The 26,767-nt window shown below is 42.5% G+C and overlaps 1 protein-coding gene across 13 annotated transcripts in view; it reads left to right on the top strand.

The window, feature by feature from the left end:
* LOC111235220 (calcium-activated potassium channel subunit alpha-1) overlaps nucleotides 1–26,767 on the top strand; it is a 156,698-nt gene that overhangs the window by 37,387 nt on the left and 92,544 nt on the right. For all 13 annotated transcript variants that reach the window (XM_022763606.1, XM_022763603.1, XM_022763601.1 and 10 more), the window contains exon 3: nucleotides 23,204–23,265. In XM_022763606.1, the coding sequence (XP_022619327.1) occupies nucleotides 23,204–23,265 (62 nt within the window). The remainder of the gene's footprint in view (nucleotides 1–23,203; nucleotides 23,266–26,767) is intronic.

Here is a 26,767-nt window from a genome sequence, read left to right on the forward strand (position 1 = left end):
CCTTCAGCTCCATCCTTCACTCTGCCCTCAGAATCTCTCCTGCACTCTGCTACTCTTTGCCAGATCTTCGTGTATCTGCAGTGGTCGAACTCTGCTGCTATTCAGCCTGTTCCCATATTGCTTTACTTAGTTAGTTAGTTTGAGTTAGCTGCTGTTTGTGGTGCCTTGTAACTTGCATGACTTCAAGGATACATATCCCTGACGCACTGCTCATAAAAAGGGCACCGGTTGAAGTTGTACAAACACACGGTGAACATTTGATTTAAAAGTTTCTCCTCTGTCCTGTGCTGCTTCATGCAACTGCATCACTCTAGAAGAATACATTATTTAAAAATTAAAAACTAAAAGCCTTTTCCACCAGCACCATCTCTCATGTGCTGCTTAGCAAGATGTCTGCCACTTAACTCCACTGAGCAGTTAGCTATGAGCAGCATGCTGCCTGTAACTGCTAGCCATGTTCTCTTAGCTGCATGGATTATTAAAAAAGTGCACGGTGCATGATTAGAACTGGGGCCCATGCAAGTTATCCACGTTGTTTCTATGCTGGATAATATACATACTTGTGAAATGACCCTGACAACAGCTTTTCTGTGTCTTTATCAGGTTTTCGATTTTCTCATTTAGGGTCTTGACAACAGTCTGTCACTGATAATACATTTCAGGTGTGGTTTGTGCAAGAAGAATGTGCATTAGTGTATCCGTCACTTTTCTTGATAGGAAACTGAAATTGAAAACATTCTTTTTCTATTCTGCCTGGTCTAACTTTCCTTTTACATCTTAACTTGCATCAGAGTATTACAACCAGTATGTCTGTCTTGCACAGACATCCACTGTGCATCTGTGCATCTGAATGAGGCAGCAGTGGGAGTCAGGAGAGAGACAGATCCAAACTAAAACACTAACACTGTCATTGTTAATGTTTGCTGGAATGTGACAGTTTCTTCACGCGTGGTGAGAATGGCTGGGAGTTGAGAGGGATTCAGGTCTTTCATGGAGAAGATGAAGAATCCTGAAGGGAGCTGTCAATTTACTAAATGAGCCTCTCTTTCATCACTTTCCCACTCGCACAGTTCCTCTGGCATGGACACAGCTCCCTCTCCCTTTCATCTTCTGCTCTGACTGAGCGCTCCCAATCTGCCCTGTAAATATGTGTGTGTGTGTGTGTGTGTGTGTGTGTGTGTGTGTGTGTGTGTGTGTGTGTGTGTGTGTGTGTGTGTGTGTGTGTGAAGTGTAGAGAGGGAGACAGAGAGAGAGAGAGAGAGAGAGAGAGAGACACACCAAGAGAGAGACAGACAGGCATATGGAGAGTGAAACAGAGAGTGGGTGTGAGAGTCAGTCAGAAATAAGGCAATGGTTGCTTTAAAGGGGTTTCTAGGCAGAGAGATCCCGGTCTATCACCTACTGTGATTTGTGCTACTTCTGGTGGGGTTGATCATTCTGGCCGCTAGGCTGTGTTTGTTTACGTGCACAGTCTAATGACATGCAGCACAATGTGTACTGAAGAATGCTCTGTGTAGGTGAATGAATGTGTGAAGCTCTTCATGTGGGTGGAATGTGTGTACATTTGTGAATACATGTATCTTAGCATATCCCCACATATAGATGGTTTGTGTATCTGTCTATAAGTATGCTAATGTGTATGTATATAATGTGTGTGTGTGTGTGGGTGGGTGATTTTGTGGGACTCTTGCTCTCCCATCAGAGCTTCACTGCAGATCAAAATTGCGATGAGTATCCGTGTACACAGAACCTGGCTGGTAACCATAGCAACTGCTGTGTAGTGGCGCTCAGTCATCTGACATTAGGGGGGTGTCTGCCTAGGCAGAGCAGAGCAGAAATAACAAACACACACACACACACACACACACACACACACACACACACACACACACACACACACACACACACACACACACACACACACACACACACACACACAGAGGTGGGATTAAAGCTTGATGCAGGCTCCATTCTATCCAGGTGGAAGAGCCAAAGCAGATTGAGACAGATAACCTCTGGTAGGCAGAGAGGCAGAGCCCTCTATCCCCGTTCATTTGTTTGCCTTGATGACTTCACTGCTAGTGAAAGATCAAGTGTACCCCCAGGCTTATTGAATTACCAGACAAATCTAAATCCATCTGTGGCAGCATCTTGGCCCAGGAGTCCCCCATATTGTTTCCCCACGCTGGGCTGAATTACCGGGGTGAGAAGAACAAGGCCTGTTTTGTTATTGGTGCCTAATGTGACTTTGCCAAACTACTTTGCTGTGATGAGAAAGGGATTAAATGAACACATATCCACCCACACCACATAACCATTAGGACCAGACATGTGCTGCATGAGAAACAGATCACTCTGCTCATTAGCGTTCCTGTTATAAAGAAGTCTGACTGCTGAGCCATAGGCTGCGAGAGTCGAAAGCTATTATGGCTCATGGCATTGCTCAGACCATGTAATAACAGTAAATACAGAGCAGCGGGTGCACACAGGCACTTGTGTGAATTTATGTGTATATATTTATGTGCCTTATGTGATTTCACAAGACAAAGGTGCCGATAATACATCGTTTCCTCAGACTGGTCATATGTCAAAGTCCCCTGTCTTTGTGTGATCATAGCCTCTGTAAGCTGCAGGCATGAGCCCCTCCCAACCACCATCTCACACACACACACACACACACACACACACACACACACACACACACACACACACACACACACACACAGAGTCATATATCCAATTTCGATTAGGCTCTGTGTCACCTTATGTGCCTTATAAAATACCAGCGGAAATGATTGATGCTAGCTGGAGCCACTGTTGCGCCTCTGTGTGGGTCCTCAGCTTTTTGTATAACCCATCACCTCTACAATATCACCTTATCAAATATTTATTGCCTCATTCACACATGACCTGCATCCAGTGTAGTTCTCACTTGACACAAAGCTCAGGGTCAAAGGGAAAAACATGAACGGTAATGAACTTAAACGCAATCGAACACGATCCTCTGCTGGCATTGATAGGCAAAAACGTCCATCTGTGGGGACTTCCGCAGAGCAGAGAGCAACTAAGTGACTAAGTGCCAGCTGCAGCTTAAGAAGGGGACTCGTCTCTCTGAGCCCCGTGAGACAGCTGTCCACATAAAGACACCGCATGTGGAACATAGGTGAAAGACAGAGCACCTCTGGTCTGGCAGCGGATGGCTCATCGGTCTCTTGACAACCGTATCACCCCAGTTGCTTAGTAGAGAAACCTCATTAAGCACTCAAGGGCACATTGTCCAAGGAAATGACTTGCTGGACAGCTGGAAATATGAGTCGGCTGAATTCTTGCGCCATTACCACAGCATCTCCTGTAATTGATTCCTGCATTAATTCTATAGTAACAACGTATGTAATCCCATAATGTCCAACAAAAACAGCGAGGATTATAACCTCTGAATGTAGATATTCGCCCTATCTCTCTGTGCAGTGGATTTGCACGGCATGGTGGGTCCAGAAATAGGTCAGCCCTGCCATCTTTCTTAATGGGATCTTGGGTGGCAACCAGGGACCATCTGTTCGCATGGCCCGCTCCCTAAACCCTATGGTCATCCCTCTGCCTACCCATCCACCCACGCACTGCATGGCACTCTGCATATTGACCCCTATCATCTGCAAATACAACACATCTGTCTCGCTTTGCAATAGAGTGACAGCACATGTGTTCTAACTGTAACTACTCCAACTGCATTTGTAGCAAATCCATCGACTTCCTTTAAAAATCAAAAACAAAAACAGATTTCGCAGTAGCACCTCTGACGGGAGGCGTACCTTTCTTTCTCACACTTTCTCCCCCTGTGATTACCCCTCATTTTCTCCATCCTGTACCTCATGTGTGAGAAGTTGCTTACATTGTGTATGTGACTTGGCAGGGAAGAAGGGGAGATTGTGCAAAGTGTGCGAGGACACTGTGGGTACACTCCATTGTGTTTCCATGTGTCCTCAAACGTCCTGTTGTGGAGAAAATAAGTGTGAATGTGTTCTCTCCCCATGATGGCCTTCCTTCCTGCGCAGAGAACAGCTGTCATTTACAGTGTTCTACTTTTTAGACTGGCTTTGTTTATGTTGGTGCGGTGTATGTGTGTGTGTCTTTACCTCTTTGTATGAGTACAGTTTTGTACTCACAGACCTTTGGGCTTACATAAACATATTTGTGTTTTTTACGGCAGCTGTTGGGTACTGCCAGAGTCTGTTTGCATCCCTGAGTTGTATGTGTCTGTCTATCTGCCTGTATGTTTCTCTGTGCTATGTGTGCATGTGTGTGTACGTGTTCTTGTGTGTATGCATGAATGTGTAAATGCATGTCTGTGCGTGTTTGTTTGGGCTGCCTAATTACGCTTCCCTGTTGAGTGCGTGGAACTAATTTATTGCTGTCAGTAAACTCCTCAGCATGGATACAGCTGTCAGCGCGGCACCATCTCCTGCATCACGCGTCTCTGTGACAATAGTCTCATCCCTTGGCATAAAACTAACAGGAAGCATGGTGTTTTATCCACCCAGGGGGAGCAGTATGTGTAAGTGCTTCTAAGGCTCAATGAGAAATCTTTACGATAAACACATCCACCCACACACATACAGGCGTATATGCAAGTAGAGCCTGAACTAGGACTGGGCTGAAATCGTTATCACACTATTATTTATGATATTTTTATATGTCAGTATATGCTGTTATATGGCAAAGTATTCAAAATCATAGAAAATACTGTTTTAAGTCAATAAACTGTATTACCCTGCACAGAAAATCAATCTCTTCATCTACATGAATCACAAACTTCAATAACCTTTTTAACTAAATGTTTAATAGTTTGCTAACCAATCATTTGGACAACAGAAATTTGGAGAACAAATGACATGATATCATCCAATCAGCTTAATATGACTCTGCTGTCAATAAATGACCATCTACCTTTGACCCATGAACAGTAATATGTGTCAATTGTCAATTCCCATGGTGTCTGTCAAATGTGTCTGTCTAAGAAAGCGTCTGTCACATTGATGTGAGAAATAGGCAATCAATAGCTGCAGAGACTGTCTCTCTCCACACACGCTTCACAACCCAATTTCTCTTTAAATTAATAGCAGTGGACACGGACAAATCTATCAATTTTTCATCTCTCTGTTCAGCATTCGGGGACATGACACTTTGCTCCAGCAGTGTGTTCCTCCATAATGAAACTCAATTTCTGAGCCAGTTTGCAACTATTCTCTTCACTCAAACTCGGTGCCCTCTGAAACCTCCGGGCTGTCTCCTTGCCTCCCTCCCGTTTCTCCCAGTTGTTGAGTTTAGCTAACTGCAAAGCTTGTTCATTTGTCATTTGCCATAATTTATCAGTTCAGTCGATAGCAATCCAATTGGCATTGACTTAAATCCTCTGAACGGTGATGAATGGCTGTTTATGCCGGAGGGACCACGGGGAACAAGCACTGCAGCAGGGAGGGTGAGGTGGAGGGAGCTAAAGGAGAGAGATGTGTACGGTGCCGGCCAAAGTCTTCTCTACATGTAGGGAAGACAATAATGAAGAGACAGTGCATTAATGAAAATGTTATGTTATTTCTGTAGGGTTTTTTTTGTAGATATTATAGTTAAATAATTATGTTAAGTATATGATGTATGAATACATCTGTGTGTTCTCTTGTGAACCATTTAATACAATGATAAATGTTTGTTTATATGTTTTTCTTTATTGGTTCCGGCTTTGATTTAGTGCTAAATGTCACTGGACTTAGTTATGATTTTAGAATGTGTTCTCCATACCATGTCCACCGGTCAGCTGTGTGAAGTCAGCCCTGCTGGCTTGGATTTTCTGGGCTGCTGCCACATAAGAAACATAAGTCATGCATTGAGCGGTGGAGGAGTGTAGCAAGAGGAGGAGGAGGAGGAGGGGGAAGGGATGAGAAGGAAAGCAGGGTGTCATAGGAGGAAAGAAAAGCAACAGGGAGCCCTGCCATCGTGATGTATCGTTTCGGCGGGTAGAAATTTGCACGCTGCCTTCTCACTTAGCAAACAGACATAGTGCTGCACATCTGAGCATGCATATATAAATACAGGCACGGTGTACTGTATTATATTAACTGGAAAACATTCCGTTTTGAATTCTGTCAAGTAAGAGTAGATGAAGAGTGCAGGATGTGTGAAACAACTAGAGTTACAGCTAGAGCTCTTTGAAATATTCACCAGGGCTAAAAAAAAAAAGAAAAAAAAAGCAGTTTGCACTATTCATCATACATCATGTAGTGAAGTTGTTGAACCTCTCCTCTGTTACATTTAACTGATTTGCATTCCACTTCTTTTAAATTTGCTGCACACTGGGGAGAGTTTTACATCTCTGAAAGGGTTGGTCTCAATTTGTCCTCATGAATGATTTTCCCTGCAGTCGCCCTTTAGGCCCGTCATAACTCTGATCCGTTCTGCTGGATGACTCATCATAGCTTGTTCTTTCTCTCCCCCCATCTATTAACCCATCCATTTGCCACCTGGGCCTCTGTTGCTAAAGAGCCGATGACCTGGACTGGCTTTCTCTCGCTGCAGCCCCCGTGCCCTTTGTCTGTCCCACCCTCCCTCAAACTGTTCTGAGGAGGAAAAGGTCAAGAGAGCAGACACAGGAGTGATGTTTCACTTAGCTGGGTACCCGGCCTTCTCCTTATTAGATCAAAGTCACCTGTAACTTACAAGGCGATTTGTCTGAGACGCTGTGGCGACAGTCAACGATCACTGGTTTCCCTTAGTCTGGGCCTAGACAAAAGACTCGGCACATTCATTTAAAAAAAAATTTCACGAATCAAATCACACCCCTGTAACTAAAATGTATGTTGTAAGTAAAAAGTTAAAGTATTGTATTTTATAATTTGTTTCAGAGAGTTTGTTTGTGTGAACAGCTCTGGTGGCATTGCCCTTGGAGTGTGTCGGAAGGAAATCCAAAATCACTTAGCTGATTACAACAAACCTGCCGTAGCTCTTACACAAGTAGTCCATGCTATTAGATAATTAAAATATGGCCCTCCTTGAGCAAGCAAGTGACTGCAGTAATGATATTCTGTTTACTTTTTACAATGTGATTATTTATGCTCTGCTGAAACCTCGGGCTGAGGAGTGACAGGGTAGTTAGAAATGAGATTACATTTAGAGTCACAAACACATTAGGCTGCAGGCTAGAGACAGACACACAGACTGACAGACAGATAGATGCACACAGTCACAGAGCAAGCAGTCGACAGGCAAATAGGCAAATGGACAGGCAGAAAATTGCGTGCAGACAGATAGAGACCTAAGTAGGCAGTCAGAGAGGATGCAGACATTCTCATGTTTGTCATTTGGAGCCCCCTGTCACCTCCGAGACAGCTCTGTCCCTGTCTCATCTTTGTCATGGCTGCCTGGTATCGTCTCGGGGTGGAGTGCTGAGTGACTCAGTGCCTCTGGGATGATGCACACCTAATGGATCAGAACTTTCAGCATCACATTGATCCAACCGCATCTAACACACCGCTGTCACTGCCAGGCTCATTTCTTAAAGCTTTTCCAAAAACAAAATTAGGGGACAGGGGACGTTACCGAGATTAGAAAGAATCTAAATCCCTTTGGTTGTAATACAGCTGATTGAACAAGTGCTTTCTTTTATTTTCCCACTAATGCAGAAGTGCATTATTATGGAGACAGCTTATTAACTAGTCTCCTGCTGCACATTGAACACTTTAGCTATGTACCTGCAAATGTTAAAATAGATCCCTATAGATGCTAAATTGAGTGGTCCTTAGCTACAAGTGCAAGCTTTGTTTACTTTGTGTCTCAGTGCTCTCGCTGGCTCAGCTGGCAGCCAGCTTCGTACCAGCAGACCCACTGAGAAGCTTGAAGGCCAAAGGAGCATTTCTCTTATATCCCCAAAGACCTTTTTCTTGTGAATTCAGTCGTAGGGTCCACAGTACGAGCAAAAGATAACTCAGTATCTGCTACTGAATGGTGGTAAATTGACCTGGGGGGTACCTGGAGGAAGAAAACTGAATCCCCTCCACCTTCAGGGGTGTTGCTCTCTAATGCGCTTTGTGCTCCAAACTCCGTGGAGTGGGCTAAGCATTAAGAGAATTTCCCCGTGGGCTCTGATAAAGTATCACATTATTAACATTCAACATTTTCTTGGTGTAGGCTTTATATGCTGCATGTCAATTGCTCTGTGAAGCAGGAACTGCCTCCTCCTCTTCTCAGTCTGTCTCACCATCTATACATCAGCAGGTCTGAGTCACACAGAGAGAGATAGTGTGGGAGTGAAAGGATCAGTGGTGATGGGGCTGACTACATCCCTACCTCTGCTTTATAGGGTGGACAGGTTATTATTGCAGCAGCATCAGTGGTGGAAGATAGATGATATGGTTCTACTCCTCCTAAAACTGACCTAAGAGGCAACAAAAAGGCAACTGTCACATAATGTTTTATATTGATGGGAAACACCTCCCTCCTGTGCTGTGCAGAGCCTCACAAGGTTGAATGATTGAGTGCCAGCTTTCCATGTGTAGGCATTCCTGTATTATACGTTTCATATTTCAATCTTTTTTTTGACCGTCCCATGACTCCTGTGATAGTGTCCGACCCGGTCGTAGATATGGTCTCAGGTTCGTTCCGAATATGCTGTTGTCACTCGTGTCATGTTTGTACTTCTAATTGCTTATCAACGCACTCAGCACAGTGGGGACCATCTGCTAAGCCAGGTTTCAGATCCGTTTACCCCCACTGGGCTTCTGTTTCCTGGGATGGGACAGCCACACAGTGTCCCTAAAACACATCAACACCACCAGCTCGCCGCTCGCTGCTCACAGTTTCCATGAGATCATTAGGGGACGATCGCAGGTGATGTAACAGGCACAGGAAAGAAGGGAAGGAGAAATATTATTGCATGAGAGCGTAGGTGAAAGTGAGATATGGAAGGAAAGGGAATGAAAAGAAATAAAAGCAAGAGGAAAATTCTTATTAGTATTGATCTGAATATAGATTTCAGCATAGAGTTTTTAGAGGCTGTAATACATATTTGCAGCTCTTTTTTTTCAATTTCAAAATACCTTGATCATCTTGTGATTTCTTTTCTGGCTGCCAAATGTTTTTAGACATTTCTTTTAAGCTTTGCCAGGCAAATATTCTAATAAAGTCTGGTCTTTCTTGTGAGTGAATCAGAGAGGTGGAGACATTTTTTGGCTTTGTTACTGAGGTTCTCTCACATTAGGAGCCATGGCAAGGTGCTAATTAAATGGTTTGTAGATCGGTCTCTGCCTCTGGCCCTAAATTGCATCAGTATTGACTTCAAAGCCCCAATGCATCAAAGAAGGACCAGAAGCAGTAGGACTTTGCTCTCTCCTCTCCTCTCCTCTCCTCTCCTCTCCTCTCCTCTCCTCTCCTCATTTCTTATCAGTACATACTGCGTTCAAGGACACAGCTGCATTTAACTGTATGCACAGAAGCATGTACTTGCATGAGTAATGTGTACCGTGTGTAGGCTATATGAGTGATTGTGTTGTCATTGTGCTTATTATGTGATATGCACATGGCTAGACTTAATGTTGGGGGTCAGGCACAGTCAAAGTGAAGGTAAAGGGACAAATAATCCTTCAGGTTAAATCAATACTAATGAATGAAAAATACCTTGACTGGTGAAACAGCTGCAACCAAGCTGAGAGATACTGTTATGTAACATGTTTATCACATAAAATACAGCAGTTAATGAGCAATAATAGTGTCAGTCACACATTAAGCTCACATGCATGAGTGCAGACACCCCTCCCTCTTTCAAAGAAATGCATTTATACATTGCAAGATATTTCAGACAATATTCAAAATGACATGATCTGGTTCCTCCATTTACTTTAGTGTCTTTTGAAATAACATCACTGATAGATTGACTGTAACCCAGTTGGGGAGAGCTCCATCATGGGGCTGCTTGGATGAAGTAATGAAAACATAAAACTCCCTCTGACAGAGGGGCTAAAGGCCAGACCGACCGAGCCTCTGAAGACTGAGTGATGTCTTGGTTTTGTGATCCCTTTTATTACTTTGGTGCAGCTGTATATGTCTATCTGGCACATTGTATTCACAGTTATTCCCACAAGTGGCATATCACCGTGGCAACATCACATCTCGTATTCACAGGATTGAGTTTTGTGTCCGCTGTCTGTTACTGTTTTTGTTTCATTCTCTCCTCCACCATCCCTGGATGCTTCCATTTTTCATATCTACTTGTTCAATGAGCTTGAACGAGCCAGTTCAACCACATTGTAAATTACAGTAGTTTGGTTTTGGTTTGTATTACGGTGGCAGCAGATATCTCAGAGACTGATCATCTCAAGCTCCAAGTAAAACTATCTGCATGACAATTTTTTTTCCCCAAGGAAAACGAGAGCATCACTTGTTTCAGCAAATACAGAGCGTTCAAGAGACGGAATGTGCTAGTAGCAGTAGGAGTTATGACTCTTGTCACCTGGGAGCAAAGGAGGAAACAGTGTGACGTTATTAAAGAGGCACAAAGTCCATAAAGGGACAAGGTTGGAGTGGATGGGCACAAGAGACTGCTGATTCTTTCCCCTTGACCATCATTGTCCCCTACCTGCAACAAAAACTTATCCTGATGACCAAGTTCTCCTGACCCCAACAAAGTAGCAATTTTAACCCAAACCACAAACCTCTTTTCTTAAACCTAACCAAGTTGTTTTTGTGCCTAAACCTTACCAAACCTTAGCCAAAGCATTGTCAGATCATAAAAAATCTAAGGTATATTCTCTCCTAGGTTGTAGAAAAAAAGTAAAGACCGGGCGCAGTCATAGTTCCTATTTGAATTGACGGACACTTGCAACAGCACTACTCCAAACCCACTTGGATTTTCTTGTGAGACTCAGGAATGTATATATGCAGGTGCTTGAGATATGAGTGTACACAGGAGCTTTATGTGGCAGTTTCAATCATGCTAAAGTCTGGGCTTTGTAAGGGGAGGCGGGAGTCTTGGGACTCAGAATGGAGAGGTGGATTTTAAAAGGCTTGTGTCTGATATTAAACCTATAAAATCCTCAATCTCAGGGGAAGCGGCTGCCTTCCAGGCTGCAGGCAGCTGCTGCACTTTTCAGTGATTCGATATCCAACACAACAAAGTGCGTTGGATATCGAACACTGATATGGATGTCAGTCCTTGTCAATAATCAATCAAACCAACAGACTATCATCAGAGGAAAGGTGAGAGGTGGAACTGGACACTGAAGTGGAGTTTGGCTCAATGTCTTCTTAATGAGGGTCAGGGCTCCGTGAGAAACCGCACAAAAGGTTTATTGACTTGACCTCGTCTGCAGACATGTTTACATGAAATAATGAACTGACTAATGATGCACTTGCAAATTTCTTTGATTGTTTATTTGTGATTATGGAAGAAATGCAACGCTCTTCAGGACAGCTATTCAACATGTAAAACTATATTTAAATTAGACTGTAACTGAGAGAGTAAAAGCCTTTACTCTGTTTCTGTTGGAGTTGGATTAGCTATCTTTTTGCAAGGCCAACTATTAATTATCTACTCAATGAATAACTGTATGACTAAAGTGGAATTAATAATATATACCCCAAAAGGCAAAGGAACAGAAACCATTAGCAAATTATCCCTCTGTTCCTCTCCCCTGCCATATCTCAAAACGACAAAAGCATACTGAGGGCCTGGCAAGTAGTACTGAAATTGAATATAAAATATGTTGGTTTTGTTTTTAGCTTTACGTGAGGAAGTTCAACTCTTTGCAGTCGTCTATGGGCCTGTTTGGTGAGATCAGCTGCCAAAGTGTTTACTGTGACACCTCCATCCCTCCTGCTGATGGGCGAAGGTATCAAAGATGTTTTAAGGTCATCCATGGCAGGTTCCAGGCATCCACCCACCTTATTGACTGAGTTGGACAGCTGTGTGTAGGGCTTGATCTGATGTGGCGGAGAGCAAACAGGGGAGGGATACGCCGAGATGCTGCTGCTCTCCGCTTTACACATGGCCTGCCAACAAGCGCAGAATACTAATACCGCCTTTGCTTCTCTGCGGATCCTAGTCTCATCTTTCACCTTGCTGCGAGCATGCATTCCACTTTATCAGGACCCGCTACATTGTTAGCGAGCGAAAGTGGGCTTTGACGCGGATGATAAACTTCTCATTAACTTTCAGGAAATTAAACGAAACCTTGATTTAATTAGATAAAGATCATGTCACCGCTGCGTCTCCTCTGAGATGGAACCTATGCGTCTGTGGGGGGGGGGTTTAAGGGAGGAAAAAGAAAACAGGATGTGGTGCAGCTATATCATTTTATCATTCAGATGGTAGTTGATCCATTGCCGTATTGGGAGGGGGGAAAACTGAAGCTTTTAATTCCATATTCTGCAGGGTCTGGCTGTTCCTCTGGCAGCCAAATGCAGTATGACATTTTTTTGGCAAAGGATGAAAGGTTCTGCAGAAATGTGCAATATGCATCAGACAAAATAATCGCTCTGCATGCATTGTAATAGAAATGGCGTTGGTGTGATAAAGTTTTGATATTATTAACTATGGCAGGGATGATTTATGCTAAGATTAAAGTACATAATGGGATTGTGTGGCAGTAACCGGTGCCTGAACAACAGTTGTGTGACCTGAATACATTATGACCTGCAGACCACATGGAGAATAAACCACTTAAAGCCAACCTTTTAGTATTCGTGTCGCGAACTTTCCTTTCTCCTCATTTTCCTACCGTAGATAGAGTGGTCTCATTTCTCATTGTCCTGATGGGAAATTGTACCAGTTATGGAAATGTCAAGCGGGCTATGGGTCGCTATGTGGTGCAATTACATTCTTAACAATAGTGAGATTAAGAATCAAGGAAGAAAATAAATTTGACAAATGTGTTTACAAATCCCAGTAAATTGAAAGATTGAGCAGAAATATTAATCATTATATTTACTCTATGATTATGACTAACTTAGAAGATGCATTTAGAATGTGAAAGTGGGAATTACACTGCTGACCTTTTATTCTTTCAAACCACCTACTTGTTTCTTTAAAACTCCTGCTTCTGGTACTGTCTGTCAAACACTGCTTCTTCTATTAAACTACATTTATGCAGCCACACTTTCTGAGTTTGAATAAAACAGCTGCAAAGGCCTGAATCAATAGTAGCATGGGTGGAGGTGACAAGTCACAGTGCTCCTCGGCTCCACTTCACAAAAGCAGGAAAAATCCCTGCAGATTTGTGTTTCATTCATTGGTTAGTTTGTGAACAAACACCTGAGAGGAACAGCCCCACTCAGTGCCATGTTGTCAGTGTGAAAGGGTTCCCTGCAAGGCAGAAATCTGAGGAGAGGTCTTGTGGGGGATGAAGTATTTTCTTTTTTATTGAAGCTTAATGGGATACAGAGAGGAGGAGAATACAGGGTGTTTTGACAGGATGCTTTCTGAGGACAGCGGGGGTGCATAAATTACCAGAAGGAGGGGCCTCAATCATAGCAGTTATCTTATACACCACACCAATACCACAAACTATATTTTAACTTCATGTTTACGTGATTTTTTTGCCTCAGCATTTAGTAATCGATGGAAATCTCAACAATGAAAGTTCTTCTTTATCTCAGTCCAAAAGACAGTTCCTCCCTCACCTCGTCATAAGTCTGTTACTGGTGCCTGTCAGTTCTACTTAAAGCCCACTCATGAGTCTGATTGTGTTGTAATGAGTCAGATTAGGCATCACCTCAGACATGATCCTGGCAACTATTGTTTTCAACTTGGCAATATTGTGCTAGATTGACTCAGTTTTCAGCCCCCCTGTTGACATAATGTATGCAGAGTTATCAGTGACAAATCTTGCAACCACAGGTGCCGCTGTTATTGTGTTGACTCAGAAATACTTGACAATATATTAGTGTGACTGCTTTTCCCAGAGAGGTTCATAATCAGAACACTTCCAAAACTGTAGCCTCCTCCTTCCACTAGAATGGGAAGTGCTGCAAAAAATAATATGCAAATTCATGTATGACCTGATGTGGCAAGTAGCTACTTTCCTCTGAAAATAGCAACACTACTGGCAAATTAGAGCAGAGGGAACCTATTGGTGGGTTCTTGAAACTGTTAAATGAAAAGGAAAGGCCTGTATAATTCACCTTGGAAGTAACAGTTTGCTCAGCTGGAGAATGATCAAGCTATTGCTCTTTCTGTTTGACCATTTCTGAGTAAGGCAGATCAATCTGGCTCATTGTTAAAGGCCCTGACAGTAACTGCAACAGTGCATTAAGGAGCTGGAAGCACCTTGGCTTTATGTAGGTGAGCCTGGAACCTGATAAATGTTCTGGAAAGTTGGATTAATGGAGAGACTTGTCCAACTAATGAATTTCTCCACTGAGATTTATTTATTTTTCTAATTACTTTCATAGGAGGGCTGAAATAGTGTGTAATGAATTCAGCTGAACAAAATTGACTCTTAAACTCTTCCTATAGTCACTTCCCTTCCTAATTATCCTCATAATATTTTTATTGCATGGCTGCTAGTTAAGCACATTTCATGTATTTATGGTATGTGCATGCCTTATAAAGCACTTCAGTCAAAATATACATCGGATAACTAGTGGTCTCGCTAACTGGCTGCAAAATTAAGTAGAAAAGTATTAAGGCTTGACTTGTATTATGTTTTCCTTTGGCAATAGAACCTTAAAATTGGTCCTGTGTGCTCTCCTCATCATGTTCCTCCTCCTTGCAGGACGCTGAGGCTCACTTGTGGGCTGTGGCAAACATACTGACACTTGGTGATTCTAGATGCCCTCAGGCTTGGGGCTAAGTTTGTGGACCTGTGTTATCCAGCGGTGAAAACCCACAGTTTACCCAGAGTTCATCAGTCTGCGGTGTTATCGCACAAAGCGCCTCGCCTGAACTCCCACATTAAATCTTTAATACGCGGCTAACTTACCACTGAGTTAGCATCACTGTAACAGCTGAACAGTCGCATTTCACTAATAATAATGTTGCCCTCTAGCTACAGGACATATGCATAATGGACATTATGGTAACTCTGTGCAGTGGCAGCAGCTTTCTACATTCTGCAGATATACTGCGGTTTTCAAAAGGGACCATTTATAAGCTCATGTGGTGGATGTCGGGTGGAGAATGGATTGAAGAATTTTCCCCTCAAATGCTGTCAGTGGTTCTTTGCAGGCTGGTCACATGCATCCTCTCATCTTCTCTGCGCTAGCATAATCCCAGTAGGGGTCCTCCCTTCTGTCGCATGGACAAATACACACACACAAAGGTTGATCACATGGAGAGGTTGAAGACATACAGACGTGATATACATGCACTCACACACCAAGAGGTGCAGACACGTGCACAGACGCGTACACGCTGTGGCATTTAAGCTCTTGCTGTGCCTTAGAGGACATGCTCTAATATTCTCCATCCCTCCACCCTTCTTTCTCTTCAGCCACTCTCTCTCCCTCTCTCTCTCTCGCTCCCATTCTGTCTCTGCCACAAGCCATTTTCTGCCACCTCTTAACGCTCCTCATGTCCCAGGGGGAGGGCTCTCTCTCTAATATTCTCTCATCCCTCCATCTCTTGTCATCATCACCTCCATCTTTTTTATCTCCTCTCTTTTTCTCTCCTTCTCTTTTGTCCTTTTAGTATCCTCTGCCAACATTCAAGGTCATGGTCACACTGTAGGTGTCTAGGGAAGGCTGCCATTAGACACAGGATGCTGTAGAGGAAGGAAGAGTGACCTGTCCTTCTAGTATCTGGAGCGTACCTTACATCTCACATAACTCCACCTGTGATAGGATGGTTTAATTTGGCACTGACACATGAAGTAGCAAAAAAAAAATCTTCTTTTCATGAATTAATGATGCCATAGAGAAACTTTTAGAGGAGATTTTTCAGACAGGTTGTCCTGTCTGTCTATTACAGATCCCCACAGGCCTCCACTTCATCTCCCACTGACAGATGCTCATTTTAGGAGCTGTCATCCTGTCAGACCTGAGAGGCTTTCCTTCATACTGACCCCCTCCCCGTCCTCTCCCCCGTCAATCACCGTTTCTGTTGCCTATACGTATGACAATATATGGGCATCTGTATCATAAAGGCCACTAGGGTTAAATGGAGCCAATTCCAGGGGTGCCGCATCAGTGGTCGTATTTTGATGTATGAGATTGCATTTCTTTTCAGTGGTAAAAAAACATGGTGGGCACCATTCTTGGAGTTATATAAGATGAAATAATACACTGAATCTAAGGCTGGATGAGATTGTAGGTTTTGTTTTAAATTCAATTGTTAAAGAGACTAAAAAATATTCAAGAAGCTGAGCACCAGAGGATTTTGGCTTAAAAAAAAAAAAAAAACTGGCACAAAACATCATCACAGCTCTATTGTTGTTTAATGTAGAGTAGATCTGTGTGTTCAGGAATCATAAAACGTGCAAATCCCAACGCATTAACCATGGCTGTCCACTCTCTGCTATGGAGAAATCTAGGGGCTGCTTGTTGAGGCTTGTCGCTGGTTTGCACCTGTCCTGCTGGCAATGCCCAAGTTCATTTTAAACCGAGTCAGCGCTCTGAAAGTGTTACATTTCACGCCACATTTGTATTTTCACGCATGAAAATCAGACATAGTCCCAGTAGTATCGCCTTTCAAGTTTTCCAATGTCTGATTCAAAGAAATGAAAAGCTTTCACACCATCTTCGCTATAGACAAACAAAATTTGCCTTTTTCACTTTTAAGAGCTGTTGATACATCGACTCAATGCATTTGCACTTTTCCAGACCCATTTTGAAATACACCATCCTGCCATGTGTGTGCACCTTTGGATGAATGTTAAGATGATTCTTGAAGGACAGGTTAGCCTCCTTCTACCAATCCTCTATTCAGCCGCTCTGTACCCTAGAGACACCGCGTGACCTTGGATGGTAACACAAAAGGAGCCGGCTGTGGGAGGGTCGGGTAGGCGAAGATATGAGGAGAGAGAAGAGAGACAGGGCTTGTGTTGCAGTGTGCATCATTTAGAAGCTATAGTATTTTCCCTCCTCCGCTGTGACCAGACAAATCAGATAGCAAAACTCAATTACCTTCTTTTACCGTTTTTTCTTAAAGAATAGGCGAGCATGTTTAGCAGATAGTGAAAAGAAATATAGTAGGCAGATGAATGTATGAGAGATGAGATGTATCAGGCCATCTGGACTTGTGTCTAAGTGCCCAGCATTACTATTATACCACTACAGTGGTGTTTTTAGACATTTCATTACAGGAGGCAAGTTGTTGTCGTACTTCATCGACAATTTCTCCCTCCTTTTTTTTCTTTTTTTTTTCTTACGTTCTTCCCCCATTAGACTTTACAAAAACTGACTGTGAGTCTACAGTGGATTTGGATGATAAAAACAACTCTGACACACACCAGTGCACAACTTACTCAGGCTTCGGCTTGTATCCTGCCTGTTTTCATCCTTTGCTCCTCTCATAATTTATGAATTGTATATTTGAAGTCTGGGTATAATTGGCCCTGTTCTGTCGACAGTCAGACTTATTGTATTCTGCTTGTCTGTTTTATTTAACAATAAATAAATAAATAAATAAATAGTGACTGTTTCTATGACACATTTAATTAGGAGGGTGCAATTGTAGCAAAGGTTACAATTAGTGTCCATGTCATTGGAAAGTCTGCTGAGAGGCTAGCTATCACCAGACAGAGGCTCAGACAGTCTGAAGTGGACTTTCCAGTACTCTGATAGCCTGCGACTGGATTGTCTTTAGTCACGTTGCCTCTAAAATGTCACAAAAAAATATTTGTTTTTCTGACTTAAAAACATTTTCATCTTTTACTTGAATCTGGTTTCTCCTCTGTTCATATCCTGAACATAAAAATGTGTATGGATGTATGGCTCCACCATTGACTTCACAAAGCTGTCCAAGTGTGGTGGTCCTTGTCTTCTTGAAAGAATGCCCTGGCATGAATTGCTATGCTTGTGGTACATCTGTTCAGTCACACAGTGGGAATCAGTAGTCCGGGTTGAGTTATGAAGTGTGTGTGACCGGAATACAGATTGTTTTTTTTCTGACAGGATGTCAGATCATTCCCACACCTGCGTAGGGTAGAGCCCCCTGCCATTTGAGGGCGAGAGAAAGGGGAGATCACGATGCGTGCTGATGTATGGATGTATGCCATCAAAGTTTAACAGAGGTGTCATCTGTTGACATTCCCCCTGTGAGAAACTCACACTCTCACCTTGTGCAGTGACATGTGACTCTGTTTCCCTTTGTGTCTAAATCTGCATTGACACGCGACCTGTGTCTGATAACCCTGGAGTCTTTGTTATGAAAGCAAACACTTGGAGTGGGTGCAAATGTCTGTGCAAACAGTGTGACAATTTGATGAGTGAAGGGAACGCTGGAAAGTTGTGTTTGTCTTCTGTTTCACTGACATGTGAATTATTCTGAGAAAATCTGTATCGAATATGAATGAATATTTACCGACTGCAAGTTTTCTCGTTTTGTTTGAAGCCTGCTATAAAAGACGGATGTACTGTATATGTTTAGGGACTCAGAATTCAGATTTAGGGAAGCAGAAACAGTACACTGGTTTGGCCGGAGCTTTCCTTGGCTGCGGACCTCTGAAATCCTTTGTGGCTGAGGCATCAATCGGACATTTTGGAGCTCCTCTTTCTGGCTAACGCAGCGGGCCAGGCCGGATTAATGAACAAGCTTATCCTGATGCCACATGGTACTGATGGGCATTCTTGACTTCCCACTGAGGATTCCCACTCATGTAATCTTGGGGAACCCAAGGATTCGTAGAAAGTATTTATTTCACTGTTTGACTAAAACAAAAACTGATATATTCTCGTTTAGATTTTCTCTCATCTCTCACTTAACTAATCTGCCCACAAGGATGTTTGTTTTCCTGCCTTTGATGTCAACCTCTGGAAGCTCTGTAACAATAGCATGCAAATCAGCTCACAATTGGACAGCCCCATTAGCCCCGGGTTTTGGATTTTATTAATATTTTGCACAACTAGGCTTTTTATTATATAAATTAACTAAAATAGCTCGGATTAAAACGTCCTACTTTTTTCCATATACTTTGGTCCATGGCTTTATTGGAGATGATATGTAAACAGTGGGGGTCCCTAATTAATTTTAAACCTGTAAGGCTTGTTTGTATGAATAATAAAATGTACAAAAGGTACTACACTCTTTATGACAGAGGATCCTGTTAACACAGGAAGCAGAAGTCCTTTACTTTTAAAAAAATAGTCAATCAAACACAAATTGACCATAAACCAAACGTGCACTGTAAAATATGTTTGTAATTGGAACAAGACTAGTCACATACAATCATACTAGATTATCCACCAGAGACAAGGTTTTGACACCAATTCTGAAGAGTCCTTTGACCTCACCAACGAAACAACTTACCAACCCAAGGTTTTTTTTGATTGCATTTACTAATTAAGGGGAAGGTGGTGAGAGTTCTGTGTTACTACATCTGGAGAGACCCAGAATGATTCCACTAGGATTACTTTATTATATAGAGATTTTGCAATATATGGGTAGGTATCCTTTCATTATCTCATAAATGTCTCTTTTTTGCATCAAAGTACCTTGATGTTTCAGGTATATAATTCACTGGAATTTCCCATCTGATTCTTATCCATAAATGGTTCTCTCCAATGGATTTCCATTGAATTTACTTAATTATGATAATCATCAGCATTGATATATTAAGTTACCAATACCATGATGATTTTAGTCATTGCTATCCACTTCTGAGGTGCAAATTCAGAGAGGTGTGCCTTTAATGTCTCTTGAAGATAAAAGTCTGTCCTCCATCTTGATTACTTTGGACTGAGATGTGGAGGAGACGAATGCCTCTGAGTCACCGCTCTCTTGACCTGGGTAGTTGGCCTTAATGTGAAGCGATTATACTGTACGTTGTCAGCCCACATCACCTGTCTGGGAGATTCTACTCTCTCCTTGATGCAGGGTGCACTTAAGGGACAGAGGAAGTCATTAGACAGGATCCCTGTTGGAGGAGGAAGTCGTGTGTGAAATTCTGGCTCAGTTTTAGGGCACTTCCACAGGCGAGCCTCGATGAGCTCTCGAAAGTCTTTAGACTGCCAAATAAACTGAGACCGTCAGACGCACATGTGTGTTTATACATGTAAGTTAAGTTTTATTATGTGTTTACAATTCTGATGGCGTCATGTGAGAGCTGCCACCTTTAGTCTGCTTGCAGTTCTGGAACCTGAAACCCGCACACTATGCGCACACACACACACACACACACACACACACACAAACATGCGCATGATTTGTCACTGGCTTCTTTTACTCTCCCAGTCTTCCACTATGCCTGCTAAAGTGCACCTTGGAAAACATCTGACAGACTCAGCTTTACACTTTAAATATAGGAAGGGATACACCAATGAAATCCTACACGGGTATTAAGGAGAAAACATAGACATCACGTCCGATTGCTGCTCTGCAGACATGATGCCGGCATATTCCAGTTTGCTGCAAACAAACGTGACTCACCCATGCCATCTCATTACATGCGAATAATCAAATGTGCATATAAACAGCCTCATAAAGTCATTTACAGCTATTAGAGATGCAGCAACAGCTATACTTAGCAAATCCTTCAACTGCTGCTGAGTTTCTTTTTTTAATTTCTCACTTTGGTTTGCAGGCAGAGGGAAAGCCCCTCTCCCATTATCATTCTTGTAGGTTTCCCCTGCCTATTATTGCATTGGTCCTGATTCGCAGTGGCAGTTTCTCGGTTGGTTGTCTTCGGTAGAGTGTGGGTTCGAGGTTGACAGCTAACCCTCGTAGACATTGTGAGGGGAGAGAGTGTGTGAGAGAGGGAGAAAGTGTGGGGGTGGAGGGGTGGACGGGCTTTCACAGCTGAATAAGTGGGTCAGTTTAAGATGATGACGCTTCTTATTTCCTCAGCCCATCGCTGGGTGTTCACTGTTCACTGCTCAGCTTTTCAGCAACCAACCACTGCTCAGGCGTACTCCTCTCTGCCCCTTCCTCCTGTCCTGTGACCCTGCTCCTTCCACAAACAGTAGAAACACAAAGTAGCGCCAAGGAAAATTCAATGTAAATGCATCTATATGTACTGCATATGTATATGTGTATAAATGCAGGCACACATGCATTTATGTAGTACGCTTAAAATGGTGCTTCTCCATGTTAGAGGGGCTGGCAGTGTTGAGTTTCACAGAGGAGGATCTCTCTTTCGTCTGTGGTCAAGGTTACTTAGATTGGAAAAAAACATTAAGAAAATGATCAGTATCATGTTAAACATTTTAAAATGAGTGTCAAAAAAGGTGAGGCGGAGCCAGGAATGTTCTCCCCTTTATTCCACTTTTTATTCTTCCTTGTCAAAAGCATTACCCACAGTGCAACTTGAAAACTCACAGTTGGGTTGGAAATTTGAGTGTATTATGCTCATAGTGGCTAATGTAGCTTTGAGCTGCTAGCCAAAAAAAAAACAGAGATGAGGAGTGGGCTACAGAAGTGTGTTAACCTCACATCTTACCTACTCAACACTCCTTTCACCTTGAAAATGCTAACTCACTATTAGCATGCTATATCATCTTGTGGGAAAACACATATTTTAATCCCCATATAGACAACAGGGCAGTGTGTGGATGAGATAATGCCCTCCAGTCAACTACTTTCTTTTCTTATCAGACCAGTGCCTTTCATTCAAAAAGCCCGATGTTATCCCCGAGTCTGAGCTTGAGGCTTCTGCCGATCTCCTTTGTGTGGAGCATCATCGATGTCTCTGGCTTGTAAGGTTATTCCGGCCCTGGACAACTCTGTGCTCAGGACTGCCATCGTCCTCCATTCAAGCGTCGAACCATTAAAAATGCAAGGGGGTGGGGGTGTTTACTTAATACCTCAGCCACAATGCATTGGATCAATCCAAAGGACCGGCACATGAAAGTAATCAAGCTCCCACCATCAATAATGAATGGCACAATCAGCAGGGACAGTGGGCTCCTATTGTGAGATGGCTGAATGGGACAAAGGAGCGCAGGGGGAGGAACTATTGTGCACCGCTACGTTGGTCAGCTGTTGCGAAGATGATGATTGAGGTGACAGTGGCAGTGATGATGGTGATGTGAACTCTAATGCTTGCAAGTGCACTTTGCTGGAGGGGATTATTGTGGCACATGGCGCTGTTTTTTTCCCCTTAGGGCCTGGAACAAGAGGAAACTGACATTTTCTCTTAATGACTAATATTCACACACGTTGTCATATTTCTACATAAACAGCACAATTTTTTGTCTTTTTGTCCATTACAAATGATAAAGTTTTTTGAGTTACTGCTGCAAGAGCTTTATGTATTATAATTTTAATGTGATGCTGTAAGATTTTACATTATAGAAGTAATACATTCACGTTCTGTGCCTCTGCTGAATTGTTGCAGTAGTCAGTGAAGTCTTCTGTCCATGTTAATGTTATGTCATCTAATCAAGAATCGCATTTCTATTGCAATTTTCTGTGGCATCAATAGCCTAGTCTGATTTAACTTAACACTTAACAGTTTTCTTAATAATAAAAATAATTTAAAAAAAAATCTGTATACAGGATTAAATATCTTGTTTATATTCTGGACTCAGGTATTGCTGCTAGTGCTGCATGCACTGCAAGTTGCCTTACTTCTCTTTACCTTACCAGTCATACTGTATATAGTCACTGAAACATTATACAGACCGCAGTCGAGTGGGGTCACTATCTTACACAATGCAAACATTGGCTCGGCATAGTAGTGGAGGGGTTCACGTCAACACTTGATGACCGTGGTTCTGTCTAAGCACTTCCTCTCAACACCACATTGTTGCTGCTCTTCTCTACAGTTGAGCTCATAAATGTGTGTCCTTTCTTTGCTTCCTATGATTGTGCTGGCTTGACTTTACACTGCCTGTATTCAATAGGCTGAGTTTGAGTTTGCTGACATGAGGGTGAACATTTGTTATTCAACACGTGCTTTTTGAAAACGTCCACCATTCTGCAACATGGAGGGGGCAGGTCTCTGTTTAATTACAGATGCTGTAACTAATGTTACCTATTGTGTCCACTCAAACTTAACACAGCGTTAGAGGATGTTTGCCACTCTGTGCATGAAGCTAATTCCTCTTTCATCTGTCTTTCTCTCCTCAGGTGGTGTTAGTCTTTGCGCTCAGCATCGGGGCCCTCGGAATATACTTTATAGACTCCTCAGAGTAAGTATCACTTTCATGACATATCTTCTGAAAAAAACTGAAATTTAACACATGCTCCAGTAGCTATACTGATGATGGAATATAGAAATAATGAACTTTGCATGTTTGCATTTACACTGGCCTACATACTGTACCTGAATGATAGGTGCACATGCATCCTTACTCATCTCCTCACGCTGCAATCTCTGAAATGCAAATGCACATATTCACACCCCCACAAGCATTCACAAGCGGTGTTGATGCACACACATACACTACACACACACACACACACACACACATCTGTAACTGAGGATTTGTCAATGGGAGGCCTGTCAGTTTCCATGGTAACAGAGATAGGCAGATATTGTATGTGTTGGGGAGCTTGTTCAGTGTGTGAGCAAATGAATATGTGTATTGTTAGTTTATGCGTATCCCTGGCTGGCAGTCACCCAGAGACAGATTGCAGGTCTGGCATGTCTTGAGTAACTACTGCAGTTACTTTCATGCCATCCACACCATTTTCTGAATTTTTTTTATGTCTTGTGAGTTTCTCTCTGGTAGACTTATGGGCTCATTAGCTTTAAAAGTGTATAATCTCCTTTTAATATCAGATGATGACTAGGTAATTGAAGTAATGACCTCAATCATTGTACCTTAAAGGTACACTGTGTTGTGCTCTTCACCTATCGAAAGGTTATAGTGCATCTGTAAGAGATGTCTTGAAATGAGATCTAGAATGACTGACCTGACACTAGAGCATGATTCCTCAACAGATAAAATGAACAGCCATTAACAGGGTCAGCTAAAACATTTACTCAGCTTAATTTACTGTGATGGATGGTGTGATATAAAAAAGGGGCTCCAGTGTGTACAGTAGTAATATTCATCCCTTTATTCCTCAACAAAACAATGCAGCTAATTTAATTTAAGGTGCTACTTCATTCTGTATGTTTGCTGACAGCATTTCTGCACCTCCTGACTTCCATTAGCGAAAGCTTCTGTTGTAGATGCCCCCCCCCATTCTTTTTTGAGTACCATGGTTCAGAGTGTGCTGGTTTTAAATTCAAGCAAAAGAGCTGATTTACTGTTTCCAATTATGTTTAGAAGTTGTTGCATGTGCCTCTGGCAATGAAATGACCCAAAATGTGTCGCCATGGCCTACACACCGACTCTGACTGCGCTTTATTTCATGTGCCATTGATTTGCCAAAATAAAGCCTCAAATATTTACTGTAGTGCCTGCGGTTATGGAATGTTTACTACAAAGGAACCATAATCTATTGACCGTGATACTGTATGGTACCTTTTCATCATGTTCGTTCCTCTGGTGGCTGTTGTGCAGCGTGTTATCTTTAAGTAACAGCTAGCTTCCTGTAGTTTGTTTTCACTTTAATACAATATCTGTGGACTGTGAAATTATGTCCCTGAGGGAACCGAGAGTCTAAAACAAGAATAGAGATGTCAAACTCTTAAAACAAGTAACTCTAAAATGCAATCCAGCTTGTACTGTCTTATCTTAGTAGCAGAGGGAAATTATTCCTGGAGTGAATCCAGTCGCCCATTTGTACCTCAGGATAAAAACCTTCACTTCCTCCTCCACATCTCTATCTCTTTATACATCCCTCTATCGCCCCCTCTTTGTGTTCCTCTCTGCCTCGGGCATATTTTAGCAAAAAAAAAGAAAAAAGAAAAAAAAGGGGGTTTAGAGAAAAATTTGCTTCTTATAAAAGATTATAATCCCCTTTTGATATTCACTTGATAACTAGCAATAGTCAATCACTGGACATGTTAATGATCAGTAATCAATGAATCATTAAAAGCTCATAAAAATAGAAAAGAAGAGTGGTTTTGACATGATCAACAGGCTAACTAACACTTGAGCGTGTTTCCTTGACAGTCAAGCAAACACTGACAAGATATCCACAGGACAACAAAGAGGAAGGCAGAAAGCATAAGGTTTGCAGAGATGTACCAAGCTGTAACATCACACCTGCAAAAAGGCAGAACAGTAAAAAGTTTGTCTGGCTTTGCTGCAGAGTTGTAGTTTGTCTCACTGTAGTATTTCTCCATTATCTCTTGTGTGTTACAGTGGACTTTAAGTGTATTTCTATGTGGGTCGGCTTCCCTGAGGCATTGCCCTGATCTCTTTGCGCTCCCATTAAGCTCTAAGGCCCTCTCCACCCTCATCAACGTGATTAGCTAAAGCTTTTCACTTGAGTGTGTCCTCTCAGGGGGACTACTGATCGACCCAGAGCAGGTTCAGCTGACTCTGGGGGCTTTGACATCCTGAACAGGGCCAGGCTCATGTTATGGCCATACTTTCACTGCAACAGTTGGAGCCTCTTATTGGTTCTACACCCGGTGTTACACATCTCACAACCCGACCTGACTCTAAATCTTTCTCAATTGTCCACTGAGAAAGACCTGTTTTTAGTCTCTGTCACAATCGATTTGCAGTAATATCTAATGACCAAAGATGTCTGAAGTTGCCAACCTCAAAATAAAACGTAAAGATGCGTCATATGAGGCCATCAAGGACAAATGGCTCCCAACTATCACTGTGAGAATATGTCATGTCCACACTAACTGTCTCAGGTGAACATTGCTATAGCCTAACAACAAAGCTTTACGCTCTGTCTTTGCATTTGTGAAGTCCATTCACTCCAGGAGCATGGACAAGGATACCAATATTGACATACAGTATGCCCCCTTGCATGTGCATGCATTCCTGATCTAGGAGGGGCATACACTACATGAATCAATATATGCCTCACATTCATACCCCCATACTCAAATGCTAAAAATGATCTACAAATGACCTTCTCTCCATCCAGCTTCCTTGCAACTAAATGTTAATGACTGAGGAAATCGATGAGCACGGATTTATAGGTCACCCTTTTAATGGTAGTAATTACTCTACCAAATACTGAGGATCTGGTACAGACTCATGAACTACTCAGGCCTAATAGTTTGCTTTCCCTCTTTCTCTTCAAAACTGCCATTTTGGCCATCGGACGAAGTGAACATCATTCTGAAATCGTCTGTGAAAAAGGCAACAGTAATGGGAAGGATTATGGTTGAGTTCCTGTGGTAACAGCGAAAAGAGACATGTGGTGGAATAAGTGCATTTGGGTTGGACCTCAGGAGGCTGGATCTGCACAATGGGTTTTTATGTCTACTTCACTGAAGCAGGGTAGCCCCTTGGGGCAAGGACACACACACACTTGCATATACGCAGTGGGCAAAATGCTGAAGAAAACATACCTGTCTGGTGGCCAGGCACCAGTCTCCCAGGAGCTGTTTTGTTTCTTACTTTCTGCAAGTGGGGCTTTCCTAGGGGAAGCTCTGTTGGCCAATATCCTGCAGCAAAGAGTCACAGAAAAACACAGAAAAGCCTTTTGTGGAAGCAGGTAGAGAGACTTTGAAAAGAAAGACTTTTTTAATTGGCTGCCCTCCCAGTTGAGCACAGAGATTACTAGTCGTTGACTTGGCAACTGAGTTGATGTTAAGACTGTTTTTTT

This window comes from Seriola dumerili, unplaced genomic scaffold, assembly GCF_002260705.1.
Source record: "Seriola dumerili isolate Sdu_G_001 unplaced genomic scaffold, Sdu_1.0 BDQW01000478.1, whole genome shotgun sequence".
In the NCBI taxonomy this organism is placed as follows: Eukaryota; Metazoa; Chordata; class Actinopteri; order Carangiformes; family Carangidae; genus Seriola; species Seriola dumerili.